This window comes from Morus notabilis, unplaced genomic scaffold (genome assembly GCF_000414095.1).
Source record: "Morus notabilis unplaced genomic scaffold, ASM41409v2 Scaffold191, whole genome shotgun sequence".
In the NCBI taxonomy this organism is placed as follows: domain Eukaryota; kingdom Viridiplantae; phylum Streptophyta; class Magnoliopsida; order Rosales; family Moraceae; genus Morus; species Morus notabilis.
In genome coordinates this window covers 293,001-315,747 of record NW_010366216.1, presented here as the reverse complement: position 1 = coordinate 315,747, position 22,747 = coordinate 293,001, and the positions used below count along the sequence as shown (strand labels likewise).

At 38.0% G+C, this 22,747-nt stretch overlaps 4 protein-coding genes and 1 non-coding gene across 5 annotated transcripts; 4 read left to right on the top strand and 1 right to left on the bottom strand.

The window, feature by feature from the left end:
• Nucleotides 1-716: 716 nt before the first annotated feature.
• Nucleotides 717-4,500, top strand: LOC21397653 (probable 2-carboxy-D-arabinitol-1-phosphatase). The gene is made up of 7 exons (XM_010109890.2): nt 717-1,118; nt 2,193-2,344; nt 2,984-3,103; nt 3,219-3,318; nt 3,485-3,624; nt 3,758-3,837; nt 4,094-4,500. Exons 1-7 carry the CDS (start codon nt 956-958, stop codon nt 4,218-4,220), a joined length of 882 nt encoding a protein of 293 aa, XP_010108192.1. The 5' UTR covers nt 717-955; the 3' UTR covers nt 4,221-4,500.
• A 102-nt stretch (nt 4,501-4,602) lies between these two features.
• LOC21397652 (3-deoxy-manno-octulosonate cytidylyltransferase, mitochondrial) lies at nt 4,603-7,725 on the bottom strand. Its single transcript, XM_024173358.1, has 8 exons — nt 7,484-7,725; nt 6,641-6,686; nt 6,345-6,431; nt 6,122-6,246; nt 5,839-5,978; nt 5,689-5,740; nt 5,502-5,612; nt 4,603-4,736 (listed from the first exon to the last, which is right to left on the bottom strand). The coding sequence occupies exons 1-8, from the start codon at nt 7,721-7,723 to the stop codon at nt 4,644-4,646; spliced, it is 894 nt and encodes a 297-aa protein (XP_024029126.1). The 5' UTR covers nt 7,724-7,725; the 3' UTR covers nt 4,603-4,643.
• Nucleotides 7,726-7,865: 140 nt separating this feature from the next.
• Nucleotides 7,866-10,071, top strand: LOC21397651 (pentatricopeptide repeat-containing protein At2g33760). Its single transcript, XM_010109888.2, has one exon. It carries the CDS (start codon nt 7,866-7,868, stop codon nt 9,624-9,626), a length of 1,761 nt encoding a protein of 586 aa, XP_010108190.1. The 3' UTR covers nt 9,627-10,071.
• A 5,879-nt stretch (nt 10,072-15,950) lies between these two features.
• Nucleotides 15,951-22,361, top strand: LOC21397649 (callose synthase 11). Its single transcript, XM_024173361.1, has 2 exons — nt 15,951-21,578; nt 21,788-22,361. The coding sequence occupies exon 1, from the start codon at nt 16,211-16,213 to the stop codon at nt 21,563-21,565; it is 5,355 nt and encodes a 1,784-aa protein (XP_024029129.1). The 5' UTR covers nt 15,951-16,210; the 3' UTR covers nt 21,566-21,578; nt 21,788-22,361.
• LOC112093886 lies at nt 19,218-19,298 on the top strand. Its single transcript, XR_002903256.1, has one exon. It is a non-coding gene; the product is annotated as a small nucleolar RNA J33 (small nucleolar RNA).
• Nucleotides 22,362-22,747: the final 386 nt, after the last annotated feature.

Here is a 22,747-nt window from a genome sequence, read left to right as displayed (position 1 = left end):
TCTGACCCACCTAAACACAAACTCAAATAGATTCTCAATTCAAACCATAACTCAAAATGTGCACATCCAAACACAAACTCAAATTAGAGTCCTAACTCAAACACACATTAACTCAAATCAATATCTGAACTCAAGTCACCTTAACTCAAAAAATGTAAATGAACAAGCCCTTACTCTCAACGTAGTAATGGCCTCCAAGGCATTTGACCTGCCCATGCCCTTTTATCATGTTTATAGATTTTTCATTTAATTATATAATAAGAGAAATATTAGCATCATTTTTTTGTCACGCTCTGCGTTTACCGTTTGACATGTGAACTCCACTAATATGAAATATTATTATTTAAATAAAAAAATAAAATATTAGAGCTCATGATATATTATCATGCTTATGGATTTTTCCTTTAATTATATAATCATAGTTCTCAAAACTACTATAATAATGTACATTTCTATTTACGTTTTCTTTTATGAAATCTAGTTCTATTATAACCTTCACTAACCGAATCTTATCGTGTATTCGAAAGAAAAATTCATGTTATAATTTAAATTATAATTTGTAACTCATTATAATATTTTTTTTATAAAAAATATATATAAAATAAAAATAATTTTAAATTCATGAATTAAAAATTTTTAACCTTTAATCTTCTGCGTGAACTTTTTATAAGCGTATCCAGGATTGGATATGTGTCAGTGTGAGGGCCAAGGATCACCACCCACTAAAAAGAGCCAACCATGTATTATAAACACCTCCCATCACTCACACACACACACCACAATATATAAACCATGGAATGTAATTTCTTTTGCAAAATCTCAGCAGTGGGCTTTGAGATCTCACACCGCCAAAAGTATTAGCTGAGTAAAAGACTGACCAGAAACGGCAGGAAAAAGAAGAAGAAGAAGAAGAAGAAGAAGGGGAAAAAAAAACAAAAAAAAGCTCTCAAAGAAGATGGTTTCTGGGATTCTAACTCTAGCCCAAATCTCATATTTATGTAGTTCAACTTCCACAATCGGCTCTGGGAGGCCTCCTAAGCTCCATGGCCAGGCTCTTTCATTTGGTGCACCTCGAATTCTGTGCTCATATTCCAGCCCAGATATGCCTTTAACCTCTGGTAAGTTCACATCTTCATTACTGTTCTCTCACCACTTATATTGTTACTATAAGAGAAAATCATGAAGTAAAAGAGGGAGGACGCGCTTGCTTGAATCCAGAACTGGAATTATTATGTTAAGAAAAGTGATGAGTTTATATGTTAAATTGCAATGTTTCCTAATAGACGGTAATGTCTTTGTCCTTTACTATGAGTGCAAGTTTTTTATTATTATTTTTTGTTACGTAACTAGTTGCGATTTGTCCCTTAACTTATGGTAGCCTAGGGGCATTCGTGTTACTCTCAAGTGGTTTGCTAGATGGCAGGTTGCACATTCGAGTAACAGGAGAAGGGACTGAAACTATTTTCATAATGTTTGTTCAATGTTTAGTAGTTTTTTTGCACTGATATTTAAATTTTTAATTAAAAGTTATATTTATTTTTTTATTATAATAAAAAAATTTTACATAAAATTACATCTTAATTTAAATTTGTGAAATTAAAGAGGTCATCGAAGATGACATGTCTAGCTAGCTACGGTTCAATGTAGACACTCCGTGTGTTGTCATGTCCTAAGAGAGTAGTTACGGCTGGTTGCCTTTTGTCATGCTATTTTACACCAATAGTAACTTGTCCCTTAACTTTTGAAATGTGTCAACAATCCATTGAACTTGACAAAGTGACAACGCTAGTCATTCTGTTTCATTTTTGCCCACAAAAACAGACATGTTTTTCCATGAAAGAACAGACAGGAGTACCAAAGTTGTCGCCGTTTTTAAGTTTAAGGGGGTGTCATTGATACATTTAAAAAGTCTGGGCGAATTTGATCAGAGTGACAGTTTGAGGAGGGAATTTTGTAACTTATCCTTTATTATTTTACTATTATTATTATTATTTTTTTTTTGGGTGTGTGGGAGTCAAAAACCCACTTGCCATTCTTGGCGGTGAGAAGTTTTCCTTGATGGGTTTTGCCATCCCATGTGTTTGTGCAATGCATGTCCACCATTTTTAGTCATTTATCCAATTTATATTGAATAGCTACTTGTATGATTGGTTCCTTTTTGAAGTCAGTTTTAAGAATCCTTTTGGTAACAGATAAACTTGAGAACAGTGCACCCATGACGGGTGGTGCATTTGATTTCAAAAAGGCTACAATATCTCTTACTGATGAACTGATCTCTTCACCAAAGAAGGTGACGCTTCTACGGCATGGACTTAGCTCTTGGAATGAAGAAAGTAGAATTCAGGTATTTTGCCTTCTGCTTTAGTCAAATAATTCGTTTTGTCTTTTACTTCAGGTGGGGCATGTTTCATTATTTCTTCCCAATTATCTCTGTGTGCGCGCGCGCATGCGTGCATGTATGTATGTATGCTTGTATGTATCTATATATCTATATATCTATATATCTATATATTGATTCATTATTAGCTATTCTTGTCTGTTCTTCGAATTTGAGCCTGGGTCTCCCCCTCAACCCATCCCGCCCTTACTAACTGGGCTAGCACCAGTTTGGAGATCTATATTTTCATTTATTTTAGTTATCAACTACAATGTGTATTTTCTTTGGTCGCAAGCATAACCTAGCGATAAATCTACACATCCGAACTTCAAGTGCCCACCCCCCCTATGAAAAAAACGTGTATTTTCTAGGTTCTATAAAAAGGTTAAGACATTTGATAAAGAAAGCTATGGCTACTTTTACAAAACAAGATCATAGTTCAAACATTAGGCCCGTTCATTTCACTGATTTGAGTTTAAAATTCGAATTTTGTTACAGTAAAAAGCTCTCAGAAACAGTTACATTTAACTTTTTTACTACAGTAAAAAGTTCTACTAAACAGGAACTTGAACCTTGAACCAATACTAACCAGTTATGCATTCACAGGGAAGCTCGAACCTGTCTGTCCTAACAGAAACCGGGATAAGACAAGCTGAGAGATGTAAAAGGGCATTGGCAAATATACATTTTGATCAGTGTTTTTCAAGCCCGATATCTCGTGCAAAGGTTGGAAAAAAAAAAAAAATACTATTGTTGTTGTTGCTGAAAGTTGGAAAAAGGATACTCAACTTGCTATTACTGAATGCTTTTTAAGGTTTCAATTCTGAATTGTCTGATGCAGTCCACCGCTGAAATCGTATGGCAAGGGAGAGAAGAGCCACTGGTTTTTATCGATTCACTGAAGGAGACGCATTTGTTTCACCTTGAAGGCATGAAAAATGGTCTGTCTCCTTGTGTTTTACTAGTTAGTCGTAGTTTTACAAGTACTCTTCCCTATCCCATTGAGTTTTGATTGAATAGATGGAAACCCTTTTTTTCTTAAGAATTACATTTTTTAGTCATATTGTTATCGTATCCTACTAAATCACACTCAGAATTTGGAGGCAGTGGATGCCAAGCAGATATACCCAAAAGAGTACACAACATGGAGAGAAGATCCGGCTAGTTTTGAAGTGAATGGCGTTTACCCGCTACAAAAAGTGTGGGGCACGGCAAAAGAGGCTTGGAAGGAAATCCTGCTCACGCCTGTGAGATCTTTCTTCCCTTTCAATTTCCATCATATTTTGTAGGAAAATATATTTATACTAAGAAAATTTAAATCCTTTAGAATATCGTATCTCCATCTTGAATGACATGCCAAGTATCGTCGTTTCTTGTTAGGGGGAGCATTTTTTACTTGTCACTCATAAATCAATTTTGAGGGCATTGATCTGCACAGCTTTAGGGCTTGGCCCAGAGAGGTACTGATATTGCTGCTAAATATCTGACTCCGATTTTCTGTCAAATTTTTCTTTTAGTTTAAGCTGAAGAGGTCGAGTATTTGTGAAGAACGAGAAGTTTTGGCCAATAACTTGAGAACTCTATATTTTCATGCATAGTATTTTCAATTTCACTTTTCGAAGAACACAATTTTTGTAATGGATTTGGCGTACTAGATAAATACTCATGTAGACTTGACAGTTCTGAATTTATTTGAAAATGTTCTTCGTGGTTCAGGTTTCGTGCGACTGATGTGAATAATGGCGGAATAACTGTGTTCAACTTCAACAAAAGAGGAGAAGCAATGCTTCAATCTTTGAATATGACTTCCCACATGTACAGTGATCATGTTTATATGTACTGACACGACAAAATGTGGATGTACCATGTGGCGACGGAGAAAAGGCAACCTTGCCGGAATCTAGCGGAGTTGATCATTGAGCATTATGAGGTTCAACTGCAAATTTTTAACCTTTGAGTTGAGAATATTTGTGGTTTTTTCTTTTCTTTTCGAAGTGAGCTATGAGATTCCAGTTACAGCATGCTAACATTGTGGCATATAAAACCCAGATAAGCAAGAACTTTGTCATGACATTCTTTTTGTTATCTCATTATTCATACCACATTTGGGAAACAATAGTGATCCAACGTACAACAAAACTGAATTTTCAGTGAGAAAAACAAATTATGATGATTCTAAATTTAGTGAAAGGAAGAGCAAAAAAACCATTATAAGAATAAACTTGAGCATAACTTTGATGGTATAATTGAACCGCAGATAGTTGTACTAAGATAAATTCTTTTGCCGCATCAAAGATTCTATCTTGTCCACATCTTCTGGAGTATCAACTCCATGAGCTTCATGATCAACCTTGATCACCTGTGAGATACATGTGAAAAAGTATCAACTGTAAACTATCTGGTTGAGATTTGCTCAAGGAAGAGAAGGTTTAGAGGAACCAGAATATCATGTGCAATAACGCAAATAGAGGAACTCTTTTTGTCATTGATATTATGGATAAATGGGGGGATAACAAGTAAACATGCTGCGCAGATAGTTTTAGACACAAGTGCAAACAGAAAGTTGTCAAGAGCCCACTATGTTGTCAAGAAATGTCGTGATTGAATTAGTAGTTTTGACTCTCAGGATTGCTAATGTTAAATTTGACACCAAAAAAGTATAAAAATTGATATGTTGTTCTATTCTTTACTCCAATTCGATGTTACTTTAAATATTACATCTACTTTTGTAATAAACTTTTAAGTTTAGAAACTTATAAATGGAAATTTTGAATATTTAATTTAAATAATTGAAAACAATACTATAGTCATTACTCATTAAGTGAAAAAGTAATACACCAATCAATTAGCAAGAAATGCCAAAATTTTCCATTATGCTATACCTGGTGTCAAAATTAGCAGATAGCATGTATTAAATTTGACATTAAGTATACCGTTGCTTTGAGGGATGGTTTTTCTTTATTATTATTATAATGCTAAATTTTTTGACATTCGCACAAAAATTTGGCAATGATTGGAGATGCCCTTATGTCATATTTACTTGGATAACAATAGGGGAAAATAGTTTTCAATCTATTGATATAAAAGCAGGTCAACCCACGTACAAAACATGTTTACATAGTACCTTCATCTTGTACCCATGCTCAAGGATTTTAAGCTGCTCCAAATCTTCTTCTTCTTGTAAAGGAGTGGAAGAAAGCTCCGGGTATTTTCTCAAGAATTTTGCATCATAGCTCTAGCAAACACGAATATCAGTGGCAACAGTTGACACAGACAGAAGTGAAATAACGTAGTTGGTCATGAGTTAGTACCTGGATGCCAAGATGAAGCAAATACGGAAAGTTTAGATTGACCTTGCCAGACCTGCAAGAATTTATCTCACAGTTATTAGCAATAGCTACCCAGATGTACGAGTTTCATGTTATGTTGTAAACTATGGTGAGACTTGCGAGAAAACTGACTTGTTATATGGGATCAAACCCCTGGAGAAATAGATTGCGTAGCCTCGAGTGTCGACCACACATTTTACTCGATTCGGGTCGAGTGCATCTTCAGGTTTCAAGGAGGTAACTGCAGTGCTAAATACAGCATCAGGGGCTGCCTGTAATGCCATGAAAATTCTGACATAAGACGTGCTTTTCTGTTGCTCCTTTGGGAAGAACCGAAACGAAATGAGCAGAAAAAACGGGGTAAAGCTTTATTATATCTGGATGAAGAAACGAAATTCGAGGAAGAACTACTTGCCTGCAGGGCTTTAACAACCCCATCTATTATCTCAGGCTCTATTAGAGGCTCATCACCTTGTATGTTGACAACAATGTCAAATTTCCTCTGGAGCCTTTGGAGTGCTTCATTGCAGCGTTCAGTTCCTTCAAAGAAAATAATGAAACAAACCTGTTAGATAGTTGAAGTTATAGCAGAAAGTTAGAACTGTGAATGTAAGGTCCAACTAATCATGAATTTTTACCGTTTTTGCAAGATTCAGATGTCATTAACACATCAGCTCCAAATGCTGAACAACATTCAGCTATTTTCTGATCATCTGTAGCTACAACTAGTGCAAGAGGAAAATCACAATGGTAAAGATTCAAATAACACAGAGAGAGAGAGAGAGTGATGCATGCTTAATATGCTCACTATGTCATCTAGATTATTGAGTCCTAGTGCTCCATCTACTTTCCATACCACAAGTTAGAATAGTCACAGAAATTTGGCCAATCCAAGTGGCCAAAATGTTTCATAAAGCTGACTTGTTGGACATACCAAGTTTGTTTAGTGTGGCTGCAAGTTTTGCTCTTTCCCATGTTCTCTGAAAATCACAAGCGGATAGCCAAGTCAAATTGTGAAACCTAATCAAATCTGTTGTGTTGAAATAACTTTATGCATGTCCTTTAGTGAGCTTCTCCAATGCAATGCTATAATTGACATGATAATTTTAAATTTAACATTTGCTTGTAAAAAACACTCTTCAATGCAATATTATTTGTTGTGCTAAATAATAATAATACATTGAGCACATACTATACAAGCTCGAGACATTAGTTAAGCCAAAAAAAAAAAGTTACTACATGCTATAAACGCATGTCTCCTTGAAAGAAAAGGCATGTCGTGTAATAGATAAGGTAAAACGACAAGGATGAAGGATCCCTTAAACGACCATATCATGTTAAAGTACATGTCGTTTGTCCATATGAGGACAATGATCATGTCGTTTTGTCACGGCAATATGATTCCCCACGGAAGGTATTTCCCAACCCTTTTCCCCTCTGTCTTTTTGTTTCCCGGATTTAAATAATTTTATTTCAGAAATTTAAATTTTTAATTTAAGTTAAAATATAATATTTTTTAAAAATTTTTAAGTAATAAAAAAAATTATATATGATACTTTTAAAAAAATTTTATAGTGGATATTTAATTTATAGATTTAAAATTATGATTTAAAATTATTTTTAATTTATATGTATTTTTAAAAAAAATACTATAATAAATTATAAATTATGATCTGAATTATAACACAAATTTATTAATTAAATGGATTCTTAACAATTAAAAATTTAAATCAGTAAAATAAACGAGGAATTGTATCAAGGTTAATTGAAGAATCACCTGAATCATGGGCTTGCCAAGGATTGGAACGAGAGGTTTTCCTGGAAATCTAGACGAAGCAAAACGAGCTGGTATGATTCCCAGCACTTGCCTCCGAAACCGCCATGATTGGCGCGTCGATATCACCGCATAAGCCGCCGCCGCCGCCGCTGCCGAGGATCCGGCGAGAACGCCCGGAGCGAGCCACGGCTCGGAGTCATGGTCAGAGCTAGAAGACGAAGATTTCGATTTTTGATTCATAGTTTTTTTTTTCCTTTATTTTTTTTCCCTTTTACTTTGTATATATGACGGCGGGAAATTGCGAAGCTGGGTTTTCAACTAGTCCCAAAACGTTGTCGTATCGACGTTTTTAACAAAAGGACTCAATTTCTTCTCAAGTTTCATGGAAGCCAAACGACAATTTACAGAGCCGTTCGCTCACTCTCCAGCTCACGAAGCCCTTCTCCGAGCCGGCTCGCGCATTCGGCCGCTCCAGCAAGCCCACGCGCACATTGTTGTCTCTGGCTCACACCGCAGCCGAGCTCTCCTCACCAAGCTCCTGACGCTGGCGTGCAAAGCCGGCTCAATCGGCTACGCTCACCGGCTTCTATACTCCGTCCGAAATCCTGACGCTTTCCTCTTCAATTCTCTCGTGAAAGCCTCGTCCTCCTCGGGCTTCGCCATTGACACGGTCGTCTTTTACCTCCGGATGCTTCAGAGCCGCGTTTCGCCGTCGAGTTACACCTTCACTTCTGTGATCAAAGCTTGCGCCGATCTTTCGTCATTGAGGCTCGGGAAATGTGTCCATTCGCACGCGTTGGTTTCTGGGCACGGCTCGGATCGGTTTGTGGAGGCCGCTCTCGTTAATTTCTACGCGAAATCCGGTGATTTGGGTGTTGCGCGGAAGGTGTTCGACGAAATGTCTGAGAGAACTGTTGTGGCGTGGAATTCGATGATATCGGCATACGAGCAGAACGGGTGCGCGAGAGAAGCAATCGAAGTGTTTTGTCGAATGCGGGAACGGGGTGTTCGACCGGATTCGACAACATTTGTTAGTGTGTTGTCGGCTTGTTCTCAGTTGGGGGCTTTGGGATTAGGCTGTTGGGTGCATGATTACATTGTTGGGAATGGATTAGATTTGACTGTAGTTCTTGGCACTTCGTTGATCAATATGTATGCAAGATGTGGGAACGTGAGCAAAGCGCGGGAAGTTTTCGATTCGATGAGTGAGCGGAATGTTGTTACTTGGACGGCTGTAATTTCTGCCTATGGAATGCATGGCTATGGCAGTCAAGCAATGGAGCTTTTTCATCGAATGAAAGCTCATGGTTCGTGTCCTAACAATGTGACATTTGTTGCAGTTTTGTCAGCCTGCGCTCACTCGGGGCTAGTTCACGAGGGGCGTGGGGAGTATGCAAGTATGAGCCAAGAGTACGGCCTGGTTCCGGGAGTGGAGCACCACGTTTGCATGGTCGATATGTTGGGGCGAGCAGGGCTTCTTGACGAGGCTTATAAATTCACCAAAGAACTCGACCGCGGTGAACAAGCTCCAGCAGTTTGGACCGCCATGCTCGGGGCTTGCAAGATGCATAAGAATTTCGATCTTGGAGTAGAAGTTGCCGAGCATCTTTTAGCGGCTGAACCGAATAATCCCAGCCATTATGTGATGCTCTCCAACATATATGCTTTGGCGGGTCGGATGGATAGAGTGGAAATGGTTAGGAACAAGATGATTAGGAGACGGTTGAAGAAACAAGTTGGTTACAGCACAATAGAAGTCGATCAAGAAACACATTTGTTTAGCATGGGTGATCAATCTCACATTGAAACAGATAAGATCTATCAGTATCTGGATGAACTGATGCGGCGGTGTAAGGAAGCGGGTTATGTACCAACACCTGATTCGGTGTTGCATGAATTGGAAGAAGAAGAGAGGGAGTATGCTCTTAGGTACCATAGTGAGAAGCTTGCGGTTACATTTGGTCTACTGAAAACCTGCCATGGAACAACCATCAGGATTGTGAAGAATCTTCGAATCTGCGAGGATTGCCATTTAGCAATGAAGTACATATCAAGTGTCGCTAACAGGGAAATCGTTGTTCGGGATAGGCTTCGGTTTCATCACTTCAAAGATGGCCATTGCTCGTGTCTGGATTACTGGTGATGGACTTTCTTTGCTTGTTGAGGCCATAGCATATGGCAAGTTACTATGGCGAAATGTTTCCGTTTTCTATTAGAAAACGCTACCGAACGTTATTCTTAAGAACATTTCCTACTGAAATGCGAGAAAACAATTTCAAACCATTAACAAACAGGCTCTATGGTTCTTGTTTTCATTTATTTCCATACCTTGGAGGAGATCATTCCTCTGTTGCCGAACTTAAAGGTTGCTTACTTACTCATCCCAAATTGTGGCCGGCAGAGTGTTTTTCTTGCAAGTGGTGGTGGCTCGGTTTCTGCTGCTTTCTTTCCAGCAGCATCCTCTTTGGATGGACCTCAAGTCTTGTGCCAGTCTACTTCAGGATAGTGTCATGTCGATGTTAAGAATTAGACGGCCTAATTTTATATTACCGAGAAAAATGAAAATTGTGGAATAAAATTAAACATATAAGTACACATAAGATATCTAGTGGTTCACACTCAATACGTGTTTGAGGGTTGGTTACGTCCACTTTCAGCTGCCGTGGGTTTTTTGTACTATGATGAATAATAAGTTTATAAAAGAAAATTACACATGTACAACTCTGTATTTTCTCTAACTTCTTTAATTTAACCCTAAAATTGGCACCCACTTTATATAAGAGAAACTAGGGTGGTGGAACCAGTGCCTACGTGATGATAAAACATTTTTAGAAAAGACAGTTATTTTTGCATCAAGGACGTCTTACTAATATTGTGACTTTTTATATGGAGAGATCGGTGGTCATGACAGAAGAAGTTGTAATTAAGGGTCCGTTTGGTTTAAGAATTCGTGACATGGTTCGAATCATGATTTGTGGCTCGTTACAGTATTTTCTCTCACAAAAAAACACACGTAAATCAAGAATAGTTCTGAATCATGATTCTGAATCTATCAACTAAACGTCCTCTAAAATTTCAAATTCGATCAACGTGTTATCCCTGTACAAGACAATAAGGGTAACAGTTAGGCTCCATAATTTAATGAGACCCTTCTTTTGTCATATAATTCATCATGTGAATGTAACGGATAGTATTAATAAGTCACATGTGAGTAAATCACACAACACTTGCCATACAAAATGGCAGTAGCAAAAGAGGACCCCAAATAATTGCAGCACAGATCCTTTGTCGCAACATGTCACAACATGTACATGTCACCGCATTGCCCATTCATTTTACCAAGCGTTTTTTTATTTTATTTAATTTTAGTTTTTGGCCTTAAAAAATTCTCTGAGGGGATAAAATTATAATCTTATACTTTTTAATTTTAAATTTTTTTTTGCTATTATACCTTTTTAATTAACTTTCACGTCTAAATGGTTCATGTGGCAATCCTGTTAAAAAATTATTTACTTAATATTTATTCAATATTTACCTCATAAATATATTATTTATCAGTTTGATTATCTTTTTAAATACCAATTAATTCACTTAAAAAGTAATTTACAAAATATTTATTAGTTTTTAATTTACTACATGTGATAAGCATGTTGCCGGACTACGATGAAGATTGGATGTGACTATGAGCACTGCTCGTGACGATTTCTCATGAACGTTATCGCAACGACCACCTGTGATTTTGTGGGCCGAGCTTTGCTCACTACGAGCTCGTGGCAAGTCGATGGCTTGCAAGAAAATTTTGTGAGATAAAAGGAGATGAGGATATTTTCCGTAATTAGGATGTAAAATTTATAAATTTCCCCCTCTTAAAATCCTGCCAATTGTGTTTATTCCCACTAAACATGTTATTTTCCTTCCTTACCATTGCGTTTTAGCTTAACAGACAGGTAAAAATTATACTACAAATCTACGTAGCATGTCCGTGAGAATGAAATTGAAACATAACAAATTTTAGTTCAAAATATTTTAACAATAATAAAATTACATAATTATTGTTATATGATTTTATCTTTTACCATCTGTAAAATATTCTGAATCTGTTATATCTCAACATTACTATTTTGATAATGTTATGTCTATGAAAAAACAATATGCATTGGACCTGGCTACCTAGTGTCTGGTACGGAATATAAATGGATTCGCCGTGGAAAGTGGAAACGCACTAATAATAATTAATTAAAGAATGATTTGATTAAACAAAGCACGTGCAATAACAGAGATTCTCTCTGTCTTTTTAATTTTTACATTTTTTAATTAATGTACGAACAATTCGCTCTAGCTCCTCTCAATATTTTGACTTTTTTTACATGAGACCCCCTGAACTTTTCATATTTGGTGGATTGGTCCTTAAATTAAAAATTTTTACAATCAACTACCTGTATTTTAAATCGTTCCATTACTGGTCCTTTTGCTAACGTATGGTAAATTTTAGACAGATTTGGGTGTCTTTTTGCACATGACTTGCATGTGATCTTTCAATGAGGGCATTGACGATCTTTTTAAAAAAAAAACCTAGATCCGACCAGACATTCTCTTCACGTTTTCTCTCTCTCTCTCTTTGCTCACCCCTTCTCCTTCCACCTTCTACCGCCGGCAGAGAGGAGTTGTCATCGAATTTTGTCTAGCATCGACCATGGTTTCGAATCCTCTTCTGACTCCAGCAACACAAAGGCTCTTCGCTCATCGTCCTCCGACGAATGGAATTACTGCTCTTGATGGATCATTGGATTACTTTTCCCCGACAACGAGAGAACCAACAAACAGGACGCCGATCTATGGATCGATCTCCCTCTCCCTTTCTTCCTCTCTCTCTTTGAGACATGCGAGGTGGGCAACAACCTAGTGAAGGGGTGGTGTGGATCTGGGTTTTTTTTCGGGTCGTTCGGTTGGGTGGCGGCGACAGCGGGCAGGGAGATGACATTTCAACAGTGGCGAATGGTGATTTCCTCCGGCAGCTGCAATTAGAGAGATAAAGCTAGTTGTGCTCTAGTTCTCCAGCACTTGTTCAAAAATAAAGTTATATTTAATAGGTTATAGTCTCCCAAGCCCAAGCAAATCAGACACGTAATGTTGGATTTTAGGAAAAGAAACATATGATTGGGGGTTTATGGATTGAAAATTTGAAATTTGGAATTGTATTGAGAAAGTATGAATACGAATTAGATGGACGAATGGGTTGTGCCGAGAAGAGGAAAGATTTTTTGGGCTTTTTTTTCCTTTTCAATTTTACCTTCCAATAATGAGGAATTGTCTTGAGGATCTTATGAAGCATTTGAGAGGAAGACGTATGATGTTTTTGTTCTGGATTTTGGTATTTCACTGAGCTATGGTGCATTTGAGAGGACAAGAGATGAGCAAAGAGAGAGCGTGAAGAAGAAGGTCTGGTTGGGGGCTAAGGATTTTTTTTCCTTTTATTTTATTATTATTTTTTCTTTTTGAAAAAAGACCATCAATGCCCTCATTAAAAGATCACATGCAAGTCACGTGCAAAAAATCATCCAAAGTTGTTCAGAATTTAACAGACCTTAGCAAAAGGACCAGTAATGCAATAATTTTAAAGTTTAAAGAGTTGATTGTAAAAATTTTTAGATTAAGGACCAATTGATCAAACACAAAAAGTTTAGAGGGATCCCATACAAAAAAAAAACCTATTATCTAATTTATCTGCCAAAGTTAAACATTCCAAAAGGCATCAAAACTGTTTTTTCTTTAGCCAATACTTTTTTTAAGTGTTCTTTCGTGTTTTTTACTTATCAGTGTTAAATTTTTATTAAATTTGATTAAAAATTAAATTAAATTAAAAATAATCTAAATTTAATAATTAATAAATAAAAAATACCAATTTTTTTTTTTTAAAGAGAACACCAAAAAACATTCTTGTCAAATTATGAGGATCTTTGATAGAGGGATTCATTCTCTGATTCGAATCATGATTCGTGGTTCGTTATAGTATTTTCTCTCATAAAAAATTCACATAAATTAAAAATAATTTGAATCACATAATTTAAATCCTCCAACCAAACGTCTTCTATATCTAATTCTATTATCAAAATTGCGCTCATTGAACTCGTGATTATCAAAATTGCACGCATTGAACTCGTGATAGAGACACGTCTAAACTTGTCTTGTAGCTATATGCCTTGCCTCTTTTTCAGCTTTTGGCACATGCAAATTGTCTACGGGTCCGCATAACAATTTCTTTTTTTAAAAAGAAACTTTAAATATAAAAGTGCACTGGAATATTACAGTATAACGTCAATATCAGTTAATTTATTGTCCATTTGGCATATACATATATATAACTCGAGCATTGCATTGTATTGAAGGCATTTGAATGTGAGCAACAGTAAAAGGGTGTTCAAACTCAAAATCATGATTTATAAAGCTCTCATAAAAAAATTTTAATTTTAAATATTAAAATTAAAAATTATGAGTTTAAATATACATTCTAAATGGGCCCAAAATGACGTTTAGACAAACGGTAAAATCTCATGCCGTAATTCTTTAAATTTTTTCTTTTTTCTCAAGAAAACTGGCGAACTCATACTTAAATATATTATTCTAAAATTTTTATCATTTACTATTTATTAATACCCTATTAATTAATACAGTTATTTAATTAAGAGTAATGAGTAAAAATCTAAGATTTATACATTTTAAAGGGTATTTATCTTTTTATTATTATTTTTAAGGGACTTTTTCCGGTACGCTAATATATCGGTAGGTTAAGTTTTTTGTCTATTAAATCTGCATAAAATTCCGTAAAAATAAAAAAAAATATGTAAATTTAACAGTTAAAAAAATTTGACCTACTAATACGTATCGAAACATATTTTTTTTAAAGAACTCCTTAAACTTTATATATATGTGTTTGTAAACATATAATTTTTTAGAGATTTTCATGGTGACGTAATTATTTACTTGGATCGTTGTTTGTAGCAAAGTTCTCTTATCCCACTTTAGATAAAAAAAGAAAACCTTTTGCTTTATCCATACATGGAATGATTGATCAAAAACCATCTTTTATCTCCCAATTCATTGATTTTCACCGTAAATATTCAGTTTAAGTCCTGCCTTAAAAGCTCTTTTTTTTTTTCTCACTTTAATCCTTTATGATATAAACAAAACTTATAAAGGCTAGCCAAACCAATAGTTCAAAGCCAACAAAGTAAAAGACGCGTCGCATAAAATCAATCTTGCATAATGAGTACTTGAAATCCACCTTTTGATAAGTGATAGATTCTATTCCAGTAGGATGAAAACCATTTTTGTTATAATTGTTTTTTTATATATTTATTTAGATAGTAAATGTTAATGTTAATTGTATATTTAACATTACAAAAGTGATTCTCATTTTTACTCCAATATAAAATGCTATTTAAAATGTTAAATTTATTTTTTTTATAATTATTAAGTTTTAAAAGTTGTAAAAGTAAATTTTTTTTAAAATAATTAAAAAATGTAAAAATTACAATAATTACATAAAAAGGTAAACATTTCATCTAACAGTAATTAAACGTTAAATTTCTTATATGTTATGTTTTGTGAGAAATTTGTCACAAAATAAAGTATATGAAAAATTTATTATAATAAATAATATTATATTAGATAGTATTTTTTTATATTTAAATGTTAAATTTGTAATCAACACATTAATTATAACATTAGATCAGAAATATTGCATTATAATTGTGCGATATTCCTCAGACTGCCTAGGCTCCACCACTCTCCAAACCAGCACGAATCCCGCACGCGCGTAGCCCAACATCGCCAACATTCTTACATCACTAATAGGTAGGGGTGACAATTCGTGTCACATGTCGTATTTTGATCATTTTTTTTAAATTTACAGTTAACCCGAACATGATTCGTGACACGAAATTTTTTAAAAATTGTAACACGAACACGACACGACACGACCACCTTATGGGTTAATATGACACGAAAATGACACGTGACACGAAAATTGTAAACTTTTATTTAGTTTTTTATATATTAGAAATAACTTAAAATTCATAACATACTAAAATACAATAACATCCATTAAAATTAAGTAAATAATAATATAAGATTTTGAGTATATCTATCATGACATCACAAGTTCATAATAAAATAAAAAATATATAATGAAAAAATATTTTTTAATTTTTTACGAGTTTCATATCGTGTTTGTGTTAAGTGAGTCTAACTTCAAATTGACTCGTATTTTTCATATTAATTTTAAATCAACTTAATTTTAATCAAAATCTCTTTTTTTTTAACTTTATCATATAAAATTTATATTATTTTTAAATTATATTATCGTGTCCGCCCTAATAGTAGCAGCGTAACTGATACGCCAATTATTTATCTGGAAAACAGAATTTAGATTCAACAAGACAAGTTCATTTTAAAAGAATAAAAAACCAAAAATAAAAGAGATTTTTCCAAATTTGCGTGCTCAAGTCTCTAAGCCCACGGGCCCACAATTTACTCTCCACGTCAAGTCATCGCCCTTTCAGTTTCTGAGCAACATAACAGTTGCAGCAGTAATACCAGCAGCCAGTAAGCAAAGCAAAGCAACAGACAGAAAATGGAAATGAGAAAGCAACTCAAAACGACACCGTAAAAGAAAACCACAACAAGAAGAATTCGAAGAAGAAGAAGAAGAATTCGAAGAAGAAGAAGATGATGATGAGGAACAACAACAAAGTCGTCAACAACGTGAGGCGAAGTCCTCTGGCCACGCGCGGGGGAAGTAGTGTGCCGCACGCGCCGCCGCCGCCGCAGCCGCCAATGGGAGATGTGTACAATATAATCCCAATCCATGACCTCCTGACGGACCACCCGTCGCTGCGGTACCCGGAGGTACGCGCTGCCTCCGCCGCTTTGCGGACCGTCGGCGACCTCCGGAAGCCGCCGTTCGTGGAGTGGAGGCATGGCTACGACCTCCTGGACTGGCTCGGCCTCTTATTCGGCTTCCAAAACGACAACGTTCGCAACCAGAGGGAGCATCTCGTCCTCCACCTCGCCAACTCCCAAATGCGCCTCCAGCCCTCGCCGGCGACCCCCGACGAACTCCAGCCCTCCGTCCTCCGCCGATTCCGCCGCAAAATCCTCCAAAACTACACTCTTTGGTGCTCCTACCTCGGCCGGAAGTCCAATGTCCGCCTCTCCAGTCGCCGCGACAGCGGTGATGTCCGGCGCGAGCTGCTCTACGTCGCGCTCTACCTTCTAATTTGGGGCGAGGCCGGGAATCTGAGGTTCGTTCCTGAATGTATTTGCTATATCTACCACCATATGGCGATGGAGCTCAACTACGTCCTCGACGAGCAGTACATCGACCGGGACACGGGCAGGCCCTTCCTGCCTTCGATTTCCGGCGAGTGCGCGTTCCTGAAGAGCGTGGTGATGCCGATTTACCAGACGATTAGCATGGAGGTCGAGAGCAGCCGGAACGGCAAGGCGCCTCACTCGGCGTGGCGGAACTACGACGATATTAACGAGTATTTCTGGAGTCGGAGGTGCTTCTCCAGGCTGAAATGGCCGTTGGATTTTACCAGCAACTTCTTCGCCACCACCCCGAAGAACAGGCGGGTCGGGAAGACCGGGTTCGTGGAGCAGAGATCGTTTTGGAATGTGTTCAGGAATTTTGATAAGCTTTGGACTATGTTGTTACTGTTTTTGCAGGCTATGATCATCGTTGCTTGGCCGGAAAAGGAGTTTCCATGGAAGGCATTGGAGAGCAGGGACGTGCAGGTGGAGCTGCTCACGGTGTTCATCACCTGGAGCGGCCTCCGGCTTCTCCAATCGGTGCTCGACGCAGGGACTCAGTACAGCTTGGTTTCGAGGGAGACAATGTGGCTTGGTGTTAGGATGGTGCTGAAAAGCTTGGTTGCCTTGACATGGACTATTGTGTTTTCGGTGTTCTACGGGAGGATTTGGACTCAGAAGAATTCCGATTCGGGGTGGTCTGATGAAGCCAATAAGAGGATAATCACTTTTCTTGAGGTTGCTTTTGTTTTTGTAACTCCAGAATTGCTTGCATTGGTTCTCTTTGTGGTTCCTTGGATTAGAAACTTGATTGAAGAGTTGAATTGGAGGATAGTTTCATGGTTGACATGGTGGTTCTATACCCGGATTTTCGTCGGGCGTGGCTTGAGGGAAGGGCTTGTTGATAACATCAAGTACACGGTTTTCTGGATAATGGTGTTGGCTTCAAAGTTTACATTTAGTTATTTCCTGCAAATCAAGCCTCTTGTTGCCCCAACAAAGGATCTTGTGAAGCTTAAAGGCCGATACAATTGGCACGAGTTCTTTGGTACTACTAACGAGATAGCGATTGTGTTGCTGTGGCTTCCTGTTGTGTTGATTTATCTGATGGATTTGCAAATATGGTATGCCATATTCTCTTCCATGGCTGGTGGGATAATTGGGCTTTTTTCCCATCTGGGTGAGATTCGAAATATCGGACAGCTTAGGCTCAGGTTTCAGTTCTTTGCTAGTGCTATGCAATTCAATCTCATGCCTGAAGAGCAGGTACAGCGTTCCGACATGTCAATGGTGAAGAAGCTCCGTGATGCCATCCATAGATTGAAGCTGAGATATGGACTTGGCCAAGCCCACAAAAAGATCGAGTCGAGCCAAGTTGAAGCCACCAGGTTTGCATTGATATGGAATGAGATTGTGATAACTTTTAGGGAAGAAGATTTAATTAGTGATAGGGAACAGGAGCTGTTGGAATTGCCGCCGAATGATTGGGGTATTAGAGTTATTCGTTGGCCTATTTTCCTGCTATGCAATGAGTTATTGCTTGCTCTTAGTCAGGCAAAGGAGCTGGCAGATGAGCCTGACTGGTCGCTTTGGTTTAAGATATGCAAGAATGAATATCGGCGCTGCACCGTCATTGAAGCTTATGATAGCATCAAGGCTTTGCTATTCAAGGTTGTTAGGTATGGCAGTGAAGAGTACTTGATCATTACGAATTTTTTCAAAGAGATAGATGACTGCATTCAGAGAGGAAAGATCACGGCGGAGTACAAGATGTCTTCACTTGAAAAAATTCATGCCAAGTTGATTTCACTTATTGAGCTGTTGCTGCAACCAAAGAGAGATATAAATAGGGCAGTGAATTTGTGGCAAGCCTTGTATGAGCTTTCGGTTCGAGAATTACCAAAGGTGAAGAGGTCCATTGAACAGTTGAGGCGGGAAGGGTTGGCTAGTGTCGCTACGGAAAATGATGCAGGTTTGCTGTTTGAAAATGCTGTTGAGTTTCCTGCGGCTGATGATGCAGATTTCTACAAGCAGCTACGGCGCGTCCATACAATACTCACTTCCAGAGACTCCATGTACAATGTCCCAAGTAACATTGAAGCAAGAAGGCGCATTGCTTTCTTCAGCAATTCTCTTTTCATGAACATGCCCCGCGCTCCGGTTGTTGAGAAAATGATGGCTTTCAGCATTCTGACGCCTTACTATGATGAGGATGTAATATTCAAACTAGAAGCGCTTCGGACAGACAATGAAGACGGCGTTTCCACGTTGTTTTATCTGCAGAAGATTTATGAAGATGAGTGGAAGAACTTCATGGAGCGAATGCGCAGAGAGGGCCTGGAGGATGACAATGATATATGGGATGCAAAGCCAAGAGAGCTCCGACTCTGGGCATCGTATAGAGGCCAGACGCTTTCTCGCACTGTTAGAGGAATGATGTACTATTATAGGGCCCTTAAGATGCTTGCCTTTCTTGATGATGCGTCTGAGATGGACGTAAGAGATGGGTCGCATCAAATTGCCTCTCATGGTTCATCAAAGCAAAATAGAGGTTTGGATGGTCTACAGCCACCTTCACGGAAACTCAGCAGAGCCGTTACTGGTGTAAGTCTTTTGTTTAAGGGGCATGAGTATGGGAGGGCTCTAATGAAATTCACATATGTGGTTACATGCCAACAGTATGGCCAACACAAGGCAAAGAGAGATTCCCGGGCTGAGGAGATCTCATACTTGATGAAAACCAACGAGGCTCTTCGAGTTGCTTATGTTGATCAGGTTAACTTGGGTAGGGATGAAGTTGAGTATTACTCTGTTCTCGTGAAGTATGATCAGCAGCTGGGAAGGGAAGTAGAGATTTATCGGATCAGGTTGCCTGGTCCCTTGAAGGTTGGTGAAGGCAAACCAGAAAATCAGAACCATGCTCTAATCTTCACTCGGGGTGATGCACTCCAAACCATTGACATGAACCAAGACAACTATTTTGAGGAGGCGCTCAAGATGCGGAACTTGTTGGAGGAATTTAAGGCCAATTATGGTCTTAGAAAGCCAACCATTTTGGGTGTCCGTGAGAACGTCTTCACAGGTTCTGTGTCCTCACTTGCGTGGTTCATGTCTGCCCAGGAAATGAGTTTTGTGACCTTGGGCCAGCGTGTTCTGGCAAACCCTTTAAAGGTGAGAATGCATTATGGTCATCCAGACGTGTTTGATAGATTCTGGTTCTTGCCTCGTGGTGGTATTAGCAAAGCTTCTAGAGTAATCAATATCAGCGAGGATATATATGCCGGCTTCAATTGCACCCTTCGAAGGGGCAATGTGACACACCATGAATATATACAGGTGGGCAAGGGGAGAGATGTTGGGATGAATCAGATCTCAATGTTTGAAGCTAAGGTTGCAAGTGGGAACGGCGAGCAGGTCTTGAGCAGAGATGTGTACCGGTTGGGTCATAGACTAGATTTCTTTCGAATGCTTTCATTTTTCTACGCTACTGTAGGGTTCTATTTCAACACAATGATGGTGATACTGACTGTGTATACTTTTTTGTGGGGCCGCCTTTATCTTGCTCTTAGCGGGGTCGAGAATGTAGCTAGTCAGAATTCCAGCAACAATAAAGCCCTTGGCTCAGTCTTGAACCAGCAGTTTATTATACAGATCGGTCTATTCACTGCCCTCCCAATGATTGTTGAGAACTCCCTTGAACATGGCTTCCTTCCAGCAGTTTGGGATTTCCTGACAATGCAGGCACAGCTTGCATCGCTTTTCTACACATTTTCCATGGGAACTCGCACCCATTTCTTTGGCCGGACTATTCTTCACGGGGGTGCAAAATACCGGGCAACTGGACGTGGTTTTGTGGTGCAGCACAGGAGTTTCGCGGAGAACTATCGACTTTATGCTCGAAGCCATTTTGTCAAGGCCATCGAGCTTGGGGTTATTTTGACCGTGTATGCCTCGCATAGCCCCAAGGCTCGCAATACTTTTGTTTACATTCTCCTGAATATCTCCAGCTGGTTCCTTGTAGTGTCTTGGGTACTGGCTCCTTTCGTGTTCAACCCTTCTGGATTTGATTGGCTGAAAACAGTAGACGACTTTGAAAATTTCATGAATTGGCTATGGTATACTGGCGGGGGGTTTACAACCGCTGATCAGAGCTGGGAAAAATGGTGGTATGAAGAGCAAGATCACCTGAGAACAACTGGTCTTTGGGGAAAACTTTTGGAGATTATCTTAGATCTTCGTTTCTTCTTCTTCCAGTATGGTGTTGTGTATCAGCTAGGCATTGCTGATAGTAACACCAGTATAGTTGTTTATTTGCTGTCTTGGATATTCATGGTTGTGGCTGTTGGAATTTATATGATCGTATCATTTGCCCGTGACAAATATGGTGTAAGGGAGCATATAAAGTACCGGCTTGTTCAGCTTCTTGTCATTATGGTTTTAGTACTTGTGGTGGTTCTGTTTCTGAAGTTCACTAAGTTCAAATTTCTTGATATCGCCACGAGTATGTTGGCGTTCATCCCCACAGGGTGGGGCATCATATTAATAGCGCAAGTTCTTAGACCATTTTTGCAGTCTACGATGGTGTGGGAGACGGTGGTTTCGGTGGCTCGGTTGTATGACATGCTGTTTGGAATTATTGTCATGGCTCCTATGGCATTGCTTTCATGGTTACCTGGATTTCAGGCAATGCAGACCAGGATCTTATTTAATGAAGCATTTAGCAGGGGACTTCAGATTTCACGTATTATTACGGGCAAAAAGTCCAACTGAGATGCAAGTAGAGGTATATTCTTATCCTTAAACGTCTCTTAAATTCTGGATTTCTCCACGCATACAGCTATACAACATGGGCTGGTGAAACCTGAAAACGAAAATTCACTGGGTGCATTTAGGCTTGCTCAGTTACACGGATCTTATTATTGCTTCCATTTCTTACAAACACAAACATCACTGGGTTTGCTATTTACAACCTGACGTCTTGCTATTTTTCAGGGAGTGGAATTCATTTTAGAAGACTTAGTAGATGGGCCAAATTCCAATGACCAAAGAAGCATTTTGTATGTAATTGCTGTTGCAGCTGAAGTTTGATATCTGGTTTTCACTTCATCATCAATTTCATTGCCCTTATTTGGCTGTTCATACTTCAATTCCCTCTAGAGATATTGTTGTACAACTGGGTACTGACATTGACAGAAATAGGCATGAGGTGTGGAGCATGTTGTTTTTGATAGCCGTCTTCTGGTCGTGTAAATATTGTCCATATCTCAAGGTAGCTTCTAGGCTTCTCAAAATCATTTATTGACTACTATAATCTCTTGTTGTTCTCTTCATTCGTTGTAAGCTGTTAGCTAGTTACTACTGATACACAATCAGATAGCACAGATGTTTATTCTGTGCAGTTTTATGAAGAGAAAATTTTGTTGTTCCCTTTCACAGATTTAAGATTCCATTTCAGTTTGTGCCTCAAAATTCTCATGTTCCACAACCATTTGCACTAATTTTGTGAAAAAGAATATTGTAATGAAGATCATAATGATGTTGGTAAGATTCAAGTATCATATTATAGAGGCCAAAAGCATAGTCTCGGAATGAAATGACTTTTTGTCGTACTACGTCGACATTGTTCGAAAAAGTTTGTGCAAGTAATGGTATAACGTATAACAATCTACCATTCTATAATCTTACCATGAAAAAAAATTTGTTGTGCTTTTATAACATATTTGGTAGCTTGTATTGTATTGTATTGTATAAAATGTATTGTATTGTGTTGTATTATCATAATACAATACAGTATTTGGTGGCATGATATATTGTATAAACAACAAGTCTTAATCCCAACTTAATTGGGGTCGGTTATATGAATTTTACTTTTTCACGTAGTTCTGTTCGAAATTAGACTTTCTTGAAAGCCTAGATTTAGAATGTCTTTACTGTATAAGCAGTTAAAATGTA